At 38.3% G+C, this 15297-nt stretch overlaps 1 protein-coding gene across 1 annotated transcript; it reads left to right on the top strand.

The window, feature by feature from the left end:
- Positions 1 to 1480: 1480 nt before the first annotated feature.
- On the top strand, positions 1481 to 4226 carry LOC134601203 (cocaine- and amphetamine-regulated transcript protein-like). The gene is made up of 3 exons (XM_063445659.1): positions 1481 to 1717; positions 1890 to 1973; positions 3623 to 4226. The coding sequence occupies exons 1-3, from the start codon at positions 1565 to 1567 to the stop codon at positions 3728 to 3730; spliced, it is 345 nt and encodes a 114-aa protein (XP_063301729.1). The 5' UTR covers positions 1481 to 1564; the 3' UTR covers positions 3731 to 4226.
- The last annotated feature ends 11071 nt before the right edge of the window (positions 4227 to 15297 follow it).

Genomic DNA, 15297 nt, shown 5'->3' with positions numbered 1-15297 from the left:
TGTATTCAAGCCAGAAGTTGTAACTCTGCATGCTGTTTACCTCAGAAAAACAAGCAGTCTGCTGACATAATCAGAAGTTGTAGCCTATCCAATCACAATGCTTTCCCCCATAGGATTGGCTGAGACTGACAAAGAGGCAGATCAGGGGCAGAGCCAGCATGATTCAAACACAGCCCTGGCCAATCAGCATCTCCTCATAGAGATGAATTGAATCAATGAATCTCTATGAGGAAAGTTCAGTGTCTGCATGGAGAGGGAGGAGACACTGAATGCTTGGATGCATTTTAGGCAGCCATGACCCAGGAAGGTTCTCTAACAGCTATCTGAGGAGTGGCCAGTGAAGTTATCACTAGGCTGTAATGTAAACACTGCATTTTCTCTGAAAGGACAGTGTTTACAGCAAAAAGCCTGAAGGTAATGATTCTACTCACCAGAACAAATTCAATAAGCTGTAGTTGTTCTGGTTACTATAGTGTCCCTTTAATACTGTACTGTCTGTTTTCCACAATTTTACAGCACTGTGGAATATGGTGGTGCTTTATAAATACCAATAATAATAATAATTAGAAATTATAATGACACAAAAGATAAGGTGCATCCTATACAGAGTAATAATGATTGTGAGGTGTATCTTCAATATTATAATATTCATGAACATTACATTTAGAGGGAAAAATAATAATTAAAAAAAGGGTTAGTGATAGAGAAAGTAATTAAAGTTAACTGTTGCAGTGGTAGGCAACCTTCAGCACTCGAGATGTTGTTGACTACATCCCCCATAATGCTCTTGCAGCCATAATGCAGACAAAGCTTTAAGGGAAATGTAGTCCACAAAATCTGGAGCGCCTAAGGTTACCTACCCCAGGTTGTGGGAAAGTATATTTAATCATCTTTCCCCATAAAGTTAACACAAAAGGTATGTCCAATTAGCCACATCAGTGAAAAAATAGTCCTTGCCTATTCTCCATATCACATTTTTGTTTTTATAACTCATCTACTAAAAAAACAAAAAAAACACACACAAAAATACTATGTTTTTATTCCTAACCCTCTACAAATAAGCACATCAATTTCTTGCAGATCTTCCTTCCCAGTCTGATTCTTATTATAGGAACAGGAAACAGTTAATGAGTGTTTGCTTGTGTTCTAAGAACTCCCGCCTGTAGAATTATTATCATTGTCAGAACAGGGAAAATAGAAGTGATAATTGCTTTTGTCAGCCATGGCACTGTTTTGCTAATATATACCTGGCTTTTGAGATCTGTGAGAGGAAACATACGTCTTTCATGGCCTCTCTGCCATGCCACCAGTGCCCGGGGGATGCTTGATGGATTGTTTAACAAAGCCTTACCCTGTAGCTTTCATAAAGAGATCAATGACTTTCTGATTCTCAAACCCCCACGCTGCCTAATGTCGTCACCACGGGGAGGGGCTGGAGAAGAAAAATAACATAACAGAGCAGCATGGAACACATAAATAGACACTTTACAGAACGCTAGTAATTATTATTGCCAAGCAGTTGCCTAGATCTGCAACTTGTAGCACAGGATCTTCGTTCAGCACAATGGAGAGTTCCAGGCTCAGGGTCCTGGCACTAGGCTGCTGCCTGCTACTAATTGCTGCTGTGTGTGGCCAGGAGGACAGTTCTGAGCTGGAGACCAGGGCATTAAGGGACTTTTACCCCAAGGACTCTCTCCCTTCCAGTGAGAAGGAATTGGTGAGTGCAGACATCTATTGAACATCCCAGTGGGTTATTTCTTGTTAAAGGCAGGTTGGCGTTTTCTAACAGAGGGGGGTGTTAGATTGTTAGCTGTGTGGTCCAGAGAAACTGAGTTATAATGTGAAATGTGATGTTTGCCAGTGACAAGCAAGTGATATCTGTTTTGTAGCTGGGAGCTCTTCAGGAAGTGTTGGAGAAATTGCAGAGTAAACGTGTCCCATCCTGGGAGAAGAAATTTGGACAGGTCCCCGTGGTAAGTTTCATTTTTAGGATTTTGAGATAGACTGTCTGTGACTGGGATTGATTTCATGAATATCCCTCTCTGTATCCCTTCTACTGTACACTATAGGCAAGATTGCTAAACAGTGTAACTGGCAAATGATTAACCCCTTAAGGACCAAACTTCTGGAATAAAAGGGAATCATGACATGTCACACATGTCATGTGTCCTTAAGGGGTTAAAGAAAACGGTCAGTTTCTGAAATCAAATTGGCAAGAGAAGTCTTCTTTTTCATAGAATTCTTTGATTGTTCTAAATAGAAATCCCTCTTTCTCATGTAGATGTTGATGTCTGCAACATTTGCAGTGTAAATACACAAATTAGTTTACTGAAACCAACTGTCTCACTAAAAGGGTTTCTGTTGGAAAATCTACTAATTTGACTCTCTTTATAAAACATGGCAATCATTTCTAGGGGGGAATGAAATAGCAGGTGTCAGTCTGTAGAAATCCTTTCACCACTATAAGGAAATATATTCCTGTATTATTGATTGGATCTCACCCCTACCTTGCCAGTGAAAGGCTCTGAATGGCAGGTGTGTGGTTAATTCAAATAATGATTTTTGATCAACTGATATCTAAAACTGAAAAATGTATTGTATGTGAAGAATTCTTTAACTTTGATTTGTCATACATTTGTCATTTTACCACAACGACCTTCTTAGTGAATACACCCTTTTATATTAAAATGTATTACATTATGCTTTCTTTCTTTTTTTAATTCATACATACATATTATAAATAGAAATCTAATTTGGTATACACTAAGTAGAGTTTAGTCATAACTTACTAGAGTAATATATGACATAGAGAAGGACCTTTAAGGAGATTGAAGTCTACAGCTAAATGTTGGGAAATATAAGACAAACAATAATAAGTCTATTTTACATAAATATGTGGATTTTCTGGGGAAGGGGTGTTACTACAAATTTATGAAATGGAATACACATAAGATTTTTTTAGTAGAATGTTAAGTCATTTAACAGAAGTATGTACTCTAAAAGAAGAATATTTTATCAAAACAGGGAAATTCTCCATCTCCGCTATAGGGACAGCTTGTCTATTTTTGTCTTAGTTTTGCCACGTAGATTTTAACCTCGCTACAAATCAGAATCTAGCAAATACAAATGGGAAAATGAAGTGAAGACAGAGTTTCTCCTGTAGGCAATTCTACACACCCTGCAGCTTGTTGAATATTAATTAAAGGGATATATATTAATGGTTTTAACTAATTCTGTAACATATATTATTCTGTTTTTGTTTTTCTTTTAATACAAATTTTATCATATGTAATTATGCATGTAATCCCCTTTTATTTTATTTCCTTTTACCTGGTTTTTTTTATTTATTTTTATTGTTTTTATTTGCTATTATATTATGGTTTATTATATGTTATACATTCTTAATAATGCATTTTTCTAAAATTGTTCGATAAAAATAATTTGAAAATAATCGAGTTAATAACCTTTCCAATCCCCTGTCATAGTTAAGAAGTAATCTCTTTAATCTAAGTGGGTTTATACCTGTACAGGTGTTCTAACACACATACATTGATAAATGTGCTGACGTATCATGCTATCAGTCTATACATTGTATTAAACTTGTTTATGCTGTATGTTCCAGTGTGATGTTGGGGAGCAATGTGCGGTGAGGAAGGCGTCACGGATTGGAAAATTATGCAATTGTCCTGGGGGCTCCGTGTGCAACTTCTTCCTCTTAAAGTGTTTGTAAATGAGAAGATGTCCTTCAGCATTATCTGCAGAACCAACAATGACAACCATCGAGATAAGAAGCAGATGGGATACGTGTGACGATAAAAAGCTTTTTACTCTCATACAATGATTTGCAACATACAGGGTTTGTTTTAAGGGGTGGGAAGAAGTACCAGGCCCCCATGTCCATTTTTATCCTAATTACCAGTGTAACGTCAATTTAATTACTGTGGTGGATGACAGTTATTGTTATTGATATTGCAGTAAAAAAAAAACCATTAAGTTCTAAAAGTGTCAGGACAATTAGTTTCCTCTGAGCATTGGGTTCTATGTTTTTTTTAACTGATATTTTTTCAATGTGGGTGTAGCCTAATTAGACGTACACAGGGGGACTCCAAATTTCAAACTCAAACCCCGGCAGAATCTGCTTTGTTTATTGTAATATTTTGCGTCTTGTTACAGGATTTGTAATCTTGTGCAGATAATGGAAATAAAAAAATGCTGCCTTTTGTAAAGTAGTATTTTTCTTTTTACTTGGAGCCGTCAACAAAAAATAGATTGGAATGGATATACTATTCCAATTAAAAAGGTGTAACAGTTTATTATATAAAATATTACTTCACTGGTTGAATGACAGTCTACAAAATATGGAGAATATATTAAAGGAATCTATCCATGGAATGGTCTCGTAAGTACAATGCAGATAGACCTTGGTGAGTCATATGCTGACAAGGCAGCAGGTAGCTTCTTTATAGATCAAATAAGTATAGAGTACCTGCTACAATGCATGAACTTTCTGTTAATGAGAGTGTGTTTGGACATAGCGAGGTTTAAACTTTTAAGTTGAAACACTTTATGCTGTGAAAACAAAATCTAACCTTTTTTGCTTGTGTTTCATTCTGGTCTCATTGTGGAACATTATTCACACTGATGTTTATAATGGTTAAACATCTAAAACCCGAGAAGAGGCCTTTTATGAAATCACTTCTGCACAACTGCATGTTAACGAGATTTATCTGCACCCCTGTTAAAGAGGTTAAGATAAATATCAGGCATTTATTAGTCCCAGGAGAAGCTGTAGAATATTGCATAGTCATGTGGAGAGTCATTCCAATAGATGGACAAGGTGTTCATCAATAAAGCCTCTACACAGGGAACCAATGACTCAACCTTATAGAAGTATTTTCTTTCCTTAAAGAGACACTATCATCAAAAAACAACTTGAAGCAGTTTTATGTATAAGTCATGCCTCTGAAGTTGTATTGTGTTCAATTCTCTGCCATTTAGGAGTTAAATCACCCTTGTTTCTGTTTATGCAGCCCTAGCCACAGCCCACCTGGTGTGAAAATGGTTTCGTTTTCAATCAGCTGTAACTTACTTGAAAGATTCCTATCTGCTATTCTGTAAATTAAACTTTAATTACATACAGAAGGCCCCTGCAGGGTCTAGCAAGCTACTGACAGAGCAAAAGATAAGAAATATAATTAAACATAATTTGCAATAAAAAAAGTGCCAACATTATATGACTCTTTACAGGAAGTGTTTAGAAAGGCTGTGTAAGTCACATGCAGGGAGGTTTGCCTAGGACTGCATAAACAAAATGATTTAACTCTTAGATAGCAGAGAATTAAGCAGTAAGACTGCAGGGGCATGATCTATACAACAAAACTGCTTCATTAGGCTAAAGTTGTTTTGGGGGCCATAGTGTCTCCTTAAGTTAATGTATTTGTTTATATTCCTTTAAATTAATCATCTCCACAAAGCTTTACAAAAAGTATTGCTTAACTCCCCTTAATGCTATATACAGTCCATATGTGGACAAGTACAAATGTTGTTGTATTGACTCCAGCACACTAGATTTAAAATGAAATAATTTCAGGGTATTTACACGCACAAAAGATGAATCTTGTAGAAGTTACAGCACTGTATATACAGTTCCTAAACTTAAATAATCATCTAAAAAGGTATAAGAAATAGCGTTATGGTATGAATTATTGCTGTTGCACATGTCTTAATTGAATATACAACTGCTTACTGCCTCTGGATGAGTTCACAGGTTAGCAGAATCACAGCTTCTTATCAGCTTTAATAAAATTCATCAAAACCAATGAAGAATATATTTTTCACCTACTAATCATAGAACGGTGGGGAAAATGCCCCAAAACAATTGAGAACTGAACATGACTACTGCTCAATTCTGGCAGGGCATCGCCAAGAAAGATGCCCAGGAAATCCCTATGGGCTGCAGAGTTCAAGCATTCACAGAATGCAAAGTATTCACAATGAAGTATTGAGATGGCAATTCATCATCAAGTTAAGATTTGTTCAGTAAAATTAAATGGAAGTAGTTCCTATAAAGTTCAACATTTATTGAATCAAGTATCTGCAAATTAATGCTGATTGTCTCCACTTAATTTTAATTTTTTCATTTCCAGTTCAGTGTGCTGAAATTAGAGACATATAGATTTCTCTATCTAAAGACTTACTGAGTGCACTGAATACGGTATCTTTGCTATCTGATTAGGGCACATTTATTCTGTGTATGTAAAACATAATCAAGAGAATAACGATGTACTAGACTTGGAGTCTGGCCGGTAAGGTAATATAAAGAAATTCCGATTTGCGAGCCACGACATGCAAGAATCTTAGGGGAACCGACTTGTGCAAATCCAAACATGTTCGGTTCTTAATTCTAATTGCTGTTCAAGAATAAAAAGGGATGTGAATAAATAAAACAGAGGCTGGTTAATTAATTCTTTTTTTTATGAGAGGGGGAAAATAAGCAGCTTAATTTCCCATGATGGATAAGAGGTCTGCACAATCACGTGAGCTGGATCCCCTGCCCTATCAAGAGGTACCAAAAAAGGAGATGGTTAAGGGACTACAACTAAATGTTGAATTTGTTCACAGATCAAGTGGAGTGAGTGACCAAAAGAGGGAAAAAGGACGAGCAATAAAACAATTATACATCCAAGCAGGATTCTTCTACATACTTTGACTTCAGCTATTGGGGGAGGCAGACCAGCAGTAATTGATTACTCTGAACCAGCATAGGAGATAGCCTGCGTCACTGATTCTAATGTGAGACTAGGTTTAGCACTGTCTGCTGTATGTAGTCAGCAGGCAGCAGCTACTAACATAAGTACTTGAAACAACCTCGAGTGGGAGATAGGAGATGGGCAGGCATTTTGTAACTGATCCAAGTGAGAGACTAGATTATAAATATACAGTTGCTAAACATGTTTGTTTTTGTTTTTTTGTATTTATTGTTTAGGGAAAGAAAATCATGTTGTTTTTTTTCAACTGTGTACAGTGTTTCTTAATGTAAATAAGACAATAGTGTTAAAGCAATACATCCACCAAGCACAAACCCATTTTGCAAAGTAAACACCTATTTTTGCTGAATAAAGTTGCATTACATTACACAATACATAGTCATACATAGTCATTCACCTTGCCTAATTTATTCTAACAGTTACATAGTTACATAGTTACATAGGCTGAAAAGAGACATGTGTCCATCAAGTTTGGCCTTTCTCACACCTGTTTTTGCTGTTGATCCAAAATAAGGCAAAAAAACTAAACAGTTTAAAGCACTTCCAATTTTGCAACAAACTCAGAACAAAATTCCTTCTTGACCCCAGAATGGCAGTCAGATTTATCCTTGGATCAAGAAGCTATTACCCCACTTATTAAAAATGATATCCCTGTATATTATGTTCCTGCAAGTATTCAGCCAATTGCTGTTTAAATATTCCAAAAATTCCACATACAGAGCGAAAAGTCCTGCGCTCACTCCCATCACTCCTGGCCGGCAGCAATGACCACAGAATACATCAGCTCCAATACATATAGTAAAAACCAAAGAAAAAAGTTACCTGCGCTCTCTCCTTAATCCTCCTTAGTGTACATTTAAACAAATGGAGGTCATTTAGTTACTCCAATGGCCACTGGAGGGAATGCCCGCCTGCCAACGTCAAGGCAAACCCCCCCCCTAGACGGGTCTTACTCTCACCCTTCACCTTGCTTCCTTGAGCTTCTGGCAAAGACATCTCTAATGAAACAGAAAGGGGTATTTTTTATATACACCCCTATATATACTTATTAACCCTTAATAGGGAACACATGGGATGGGCGGCAGCATTGTAACCACAGCATTGTAACCACATTTTAAAATTCCACATCCCTATTGTTCTTAGTGTAAAAATAATTTCCTTTACCTTAGAATAAATCTCCTTTCTTCCAGTCTAAATTTGTGACCTTGTGTCCTATGTATAGTCATGTTTCTGAATAGATTTCCAGACAATGGTTTGTACTGGCCCCGAATATATTTGTATAATGTTTTCATATCCCCTCTGAGGTGCCGTTTCTCAAAACTTATGTGTTGGGAGTAATACACTCCCCGCCCGATACCCGAGCTAGGTACTCTCAGGTGCGGGTATTATAAGTCACAAGTGGTGTCAACGTGAGGGGATGACATGTCTACACGGTCGTGGCCCCCATTCAGGGTTTCCCCAGATGTGCTTTTTCCTCAAATATGAGTTTTTGCCACTGTTTTTTTTGCCTGGCTAAAGATCACCGGGTGGACTGGTAATCCTAGACCCTGGTCCACTTTGTGAATGAAGGAGGGAAACTGTTGGGAATAATACACTTTGCCTATAGTTACCCAAGGCTTAAGCTACAGATGACCGGATGGCCAGTCTTTTTAACATTTGCTTTCTCTATATCCAATGCTTAGTGAATATACCCCTAGACAAGAGCTGTAGAACATTGTGTCACAAGTAACAGGTGTTATATCCTGTATGTTTGTTTCTGCTGTTTGCCTTATTTCACGTTTTTCTCCCTCCCTTTGATCATAACTGCATAGTAATGTGTAATTTAGAACTGCATAGTAAATATCTTTTTATTCTTAGTGCGTAGACATATTAATTTGTGCGTAGTGATAGTGAAACTTAGCTTTGAGCAAGGCCCGAACATGAAGATACAACTGCAGGCTTGCTATAGGTTAAGATGTTAAGATAAGATAGATGATTTTATTAGGATTGGATAATGCTTGTAACGACCACCCCTGTTTCCTGCTGTATATAACTTGTTACACAGCCCATTAAAAGTCAGAAACCACTTTGAACCTTACTTTGTCTAATCTCATTCATTGGGGCTTCTCGCCATATGGTTTGGGGGAAAGGAGAAATACAATGTTGCAAATTGCTTAGAAGTCCATGACATGACATAAAGGAAAATTCCAGATGTAGGAAATCTTCACTTACATAAAGAGATTTAAATGTGTTAACCTTTCTTCATAACTAAAATGCTCCATTCCTTTTATCAATTTTGTAGACCACCTTTGTATTTTTCTAGTGCCATAATATCCTTCTTTAGAACAAGTGCCCAAAATTACATATCATATTCAAGGTGTTGTCTTACCAGTGACTTATAAAGAGGTACAGTTATGTTTTCATCCAGAGAATGGATGCCCTTTTAATGTATTACAATACCTTACTAGACTTGGCAACTGCTGATTGATATTGCACATTGTTGCCTAGTTTGTTGTTTATAACAATTCCAAATCATTTTCATGTGTTGTTATCCCTAATTCACTACAATTTAGGGTGTCAGTTGCTTGTGCATTCTGTACCCCAAAGTGCATAACATTGCATTTATCTACCAGTGAATTTCATCTGCCATTTGAGTGCCCTATCCAAATCCCTCTGCAGCAAAGCAATATCCTGCTCACATTTTATTACTTTACAGTGTATTGTGTCATCTGCAAACACTGAACCATGGCTTTCAATGCCTATTTCAAGATCATTTATAAATATGTTAAATAGAAGAAATCCCAGAACAGAACCCTCAGGGACACCACTTACCACTTTTATCCAGCTTGAAAATTTACCATTAATGGCAACTCTTTGTACTCTATCCTTAAGCCAATGTTCTACCCAAGAACAAGAATATCCATCTAGACCAGTTTCTTTTAGTTTGAAGACTAAGCTATTGTGAGGAACCGTATAAAACACCTTGGCAAAATCCAAGTAGATCACATCTACTGCAAAACACTGATAATAAGAAAAAGAAACCCACCATCAATTAACGCATCAATGTCACATAGTAATCCCAAGCAGAAGTTAAAAGAGGGGAGGGGTCCTGTTCCTCAATGCACCTTAAGCAGTAGTGCCATGGCTTCTGAGACATTGAACACCTCTTCTTCTGTCATGGCACCTTCGTCATCGCTTCCACCACTGCCGCCACCACCAATATTAGTAGTATTTATCCTCAGGATGTTGTGATTAGCAGCAAGTCCATAATGTCTAATTCAACACCCAGTATGCAATGCTTTTTTTCCCCAACCTCTTTATGCTAGAGCAACTTGTGTTGCTGCTTCCATTGGCACTGCAGCTCCTACTACCACTGCTAGTTCAAGTGTTGATGCCCCTTAAGAAGAAACTAAGAGAGAGTGCAACAGAGTCTACTTTGTGAGGGTCATCAGAGCTACTCTTTCATAATGACTTATGCAAAAATACACATAATGACTCATAATGACTAAGCAAAAAGTATTACCATAGTGTCACCAATGACTGGTACTGGTGATTGTGGTGGCGATGATACAGGTAATGACAATTCTGTTTTTCCCACCTCTGTTGACATAACACTGTCCCAGAAGCTACTCGACTACGAGTCAGAGGAATTCGAGTGTGGAGAGGAACAGTCTGATATTTTCACCGACACTCACTTCTTGTATCTTGTCCTCCATCTTTCAGTGTGGAGAAAAACAGTGCGCTATCATCAGCGTCTATCAATTGTGTCTGCAGAGGTAGCATTCACTGCAAGACTCAGCTAGGCAGGGTGAAACTAAAACAATTAAAGGCATTTGAAAAAACAGGGGCAGCTGCACAGAAGGTATTTAATTTAAAAACATGGAAAATGTAAGTAAAAAGTGAGTGGGCAGTTTATAATCTACCAACCCGTTCCACCCTTTTATTTTTTGAAAAATCCACTTTTTCGAATTAAGACCTGAGAAGCTTTGCTATGACGTGGTAGGTGAACTTACACTTTAATAGCCATTGGAATGATACAAAAAAACTACAGCTATTTAAATGTGCATTGGGATTTAGGATGATGTGTGAGTAAAATTTTTCTTTGTATTTTATTGTATCTATTGGGTCTAATGTGTAATGTGGTCATTGCTGCCACCCAGGAGTGGTGGGAGTTTGAGCGCAGGCCAATGAGATGAAGTGGTCTAGGTGCCTATAGTGTCCCTTTCAAGTAAGCATATTGTAGTCTTGTTTGCATGTTAGCACAGTCATAGGAACATTTTTCCTCCAAATAGCCTTCCCAAATTTCTTTTGATCCCAAAATTTGGCTGAGCCAAACGGCAACATAGGCCAATGTCTGCCAACCCTGCAAAATTCGTATCCAGCGTCGCAGAGGCTGAATTAACCCCAAATGTAAACATAGCAGTCTCTATGAAACTGCTATGTTTGCATCTGAATAGTTAAAACCTGAGGGACCTGGCACCCAGACCACTTCACTGAGCTGAAGTGGTCTGGGTGACTAAAGTGTCCCTTTAAAGGACCACTATAGTGCCAGGAAAACATACTCGTTTCCTGGCACTATAAGGTCTCCAGGTCCCCCCCCACCCTTAGTGTCCCCCTCCCGCCGGGCTCCAGGGTGAGGAAGGGGTTAAACACATACCTTTTCTCCACCACCGGGCTCCCTCGGCGGTGGGGACTCTCCGCCTCCTTTCCCCGTCATCGGCTGAATGCGCATGCGCGCGCATTCAGCCAGTCCACAGGCAAACATTCTCAATGCTTTCCTATGAACATTGGCGTCTTCTCACTGTGAAAATCACAGTGAGAAACGCGGAAGCACCTCTAGCGGCTGTCAATGAGACAGCCACTAGAGGCTGGATTAACCCATAGGTTTTTCTGAAACTGCTATGTTTACAGCAGAAAGGGTTAATCCTAGATGGACCTGGCACCCAGACCACTTCATTAAGCTGAAGTGGTCTGGGTGCCTATAGTGGTCCTTTAACTTATAATATTTTATACAGTTAGTCTGGTTTCTCAAAACATTAATTCAGTTTTATAAAGCGTTTAGTTAACAGCATATATAACGTCAGACTCCTGACAGCAGAGAATTGTAATTTCCGGACCATGCCTCTGTAAAACCAATACATCACTTTCTGGAATTAGAACCTAATAATACGCACATCCCGTTTTGACTATTTGTGGCAGAGCAATGTTCAAAGGAAAAATTTGCATATTTAGCAGGATATAACATGTAAGTGCTAGCCTTCTACTGGCCTATTCAGATATCTTTATTCAAACACATTATGCTTTATTATATTTTTTTTATTGACCATAGACAGAAATATGAATACATATAATAGATTTCATATTCTGATTTACAAAACAATATGCAATTCCTTCATCATGCGTCTGTCATTCAAAGGTTGACACAGATACAAGGATAAGAAATGCCATTAAAAAAATAACCTTGTCTCTCTTGCCCATAGCGACATGTTGTGTGGTGCCTTATATAAATAAAACATTTAAGTGTGACACAGATTGAGAAGGAGGTTTTGTGCATTTACAGGCAGAGTTACATCATTAAAAGTCACACATCATGGTTTCTTTGATATTTTCTGAGCAGGAAAGGCGACTGGCGTCCGGTGGACCTCAGGTAAGTTGTCAAACTGTTCACAAAGCTCTGCACAGTGCAGGGAGGTGCTCATTGCCTGACACTCTTAGCCAATGAACTGAAGGGTCTGGCTCCAGAAGAGACTGTGTCTGGTGGACCACAACTAAGGGGCAAACTGTTCCCAAATGGTTTTCCTACTTACCATGGGAAAGTACCAGGGCACCCCTGGCACCATATCCACTACTGTAAGTGAGTGTTCCTTTAAAAAAACTATTTCATAAAAGTGGCCATTTAAATTTTAGACATTTTATGGTCTCTCTGGAGGTATGAAAAAGAATGCTCAATGTAGATTAGATACTATAATGTGGTTTGTTTGTTTGTTTGTGTTTTTTGCTTTTCTGGAGAACAAAGTGTATGCATGGTTAATGACTAAACTGAGAATTCAGAGTGAATTTCAAATGTAAATATATACTATAAGTGCAAGGAATACAAAGCTGTATTCCTAGCACTATAGCTCCCTCTGTCCCCTCCTTTCCTCGCACCTTCCCACCCACATCCCCCACGGTTAATAAAGGGGACTCGCATTAGACGTCCCCATAGGATAGCATTGAATCAATGCTTTCCTATGGGGAAAAATCTGACGCTGGATGTCCTCATGCAGAGCGTGAAAATGTCCAGTGTCAGTTACCGGACCAAAGGTTTGGATTCAGGAAGCCCTCTAGTGGCTGTCTGGGAGACAGCCACTGGAGGTAGACAGTGCTGCACTGTAAACATTTAAATGTGAAATTCTCTTTGATTTCACTTAGAATTTTATTTTTAGTATATAACCTTGTATGGATTGGAGTAGGAATGGACACTAGGTAAGTTCCGACTCAAGAGGAGCAGACTTTTTTCAGAATTTTTGAAATTATGTTTACTAGACGTGTGCATTCGGATCCAGTCAAATTGCTTTTCACATGTATTTTGGGTGTTTTGCAATTCGGCCAGAATCACGAACTCCGAAATGTCATATGGCATTTTACAAAACAGACAAAATAACCAATGGACGCATGCATATTCTCTTCCCATACTTTCCCCCCCTAATGTCCCTCTCCATCAAACATCTCTACCCTGATGAAAGATCAGATCCCTGATTCTTTACACAAAGCACTGGCCAGCCATGCTACAAAGTAAAAACATGAGTAGAGTTGTGCTCACCAGTCCGGCTGTGGAATAGAGTCATCCCAGAAAAAAGATCATCCAAAGTTGGTGTAGCAACCACTGTTGAACTTGGCCTATGACTAAGTGCTTGAGTAACACGAAACGCGTAAGACGTTAGGTGTCCTCGAGTGATGTTATTTTGATACATTTGTGTGCACTATTTCATATCTCCTCCTCCTGAAATATTTTATAATGGATTTTCAATAAATGAGAAATGTTTATCCTTAAAGTGTTGGATGCTACAAAATAAGGTATGGGGGTCCACTTAGAATGCATCTGTTGTTCGTGCCGGTCACTTGGTAAAGTTACACTGGCTGACTGGTGAGAACGGCTGATCGTCTGCCCCTGACTGCAATATTGTAACTGGGCCCCTGACTGTCCTAAACCTTTTTGTCTGCTGTGCTCTCTCTGCCTTGCTCTGTGCTGGATTTTATAAACCTGTTAGTAATGGGTGAGGCTGAAACATCTGAAATCAACAATTATTAGGGTGCCCATTACTTTTGGCCATCTGGTGTTTCTTCCAGACAAATAAACTACTCCGCTGAGGATTGTATTTCTTTACTCTGCAGTTTTATAAACATGTGGCTTAACCATAATTTTGCTTCTCTTCTCAAATATACTTGATGTAATTGTAGGGCTTAGCTCAGGGGGAGCTAATGGAAGCTGAGTTCTGACACTCCATTTGAAATAGTTGAATCAGAGAGTGGTGCACAGCAGACCCCAGGCTATACGTCGAACCCACTTACCACTTGTGTCAAAAAGGTGATTTACTCCACCTTCTCCAGCACAGTGCGGATCTGGTCGCAGCTGTCCCCGTCCCCTTGGCTGAGAACATCAAACTTAAGGATCTCAACCAATCCAATGGTTTCCCATAGAAAAGTATTGGTAGGCTATCGCGCATGTGCTGCAAAACGCCACACTGCGCCAATCAGCATCTCCTTATGCATTGACTCAATGCATCTTTGTGGGGAAAGTTCATGTCGAGCATGGAGACACCGAATGTGAGTGCGCTGTGACCCGTCTCAGTGACTGCCACTAGAGGTTTCCCTAGGGAGCAATGTAAACACTGCCTTTTCTTGTAAAGGCAGTGTTTACATGAAAATGCCTGCAGGGACTGACTGTACTTACCAGAACAAACAATAAGCTGTAGTTGTTCTGATGACCATAGTGTCCCTTTAAGTTTATTTTTCAGACTTGACAAAACATGCAATTGAAAAACACTATAGGAAAAAGATTAATATAAACATATTTCTAATTTGCAAAATATATGCTAAGCGAGATTTTAGAAGGAAACAAAACTTCTCCAACTCATTTTTATAGTCACATCTTTACCCTAAATGTTGCAATTTCAAACAATTCGCTGTTATATATAAATATTGATACTATATACCTCACTTGTGTGAAGATTGAAAACAAGCAGGATCTCAAACAATAAAACATTTTATATATATATATATATATATATATATATATATATATATATATATTGTTTGAGATCCTGCTTGTTTTTACATTTAGGGTAAAGATGTGACTATAAAAATGAGTTGGAGAAGTTTTGTTTCCTTCTAAAATCTCTTCTATATATATGAGCCCTATTTCATTCTCAGTAAATAAATTATCGCCGTAAATAATTTATTCAACAACAATAAAAGCGCCGTATTAGTGTTGACGATGAGGATATGTCACATTATTGTAGAATTACAATATTACTAGCGTTCTACCACTGTCCATAGACTATCAGCGCCG

Source organism: Pelobates fuscus, chromosome 3 (assembly GCF_036172605.1).
Source record: "Pelobates fuscus isolate aPelFus1 chromosome 3, aPelFus1.pri, whole genome shotgun sequence".
Classification (NCBI taxonomy): domain Eukaryota; kingdom Metazoa; phylum Chordata; class Amphibia; order Anura; family Pelobatidae; genus Pelobates; species Pelobates fuscus.
The sequence above is the reverse complement of the archived record's forward strand: the minus strand, read 5'-3'. Positions and strand labels throughout refer to the sequence as shown.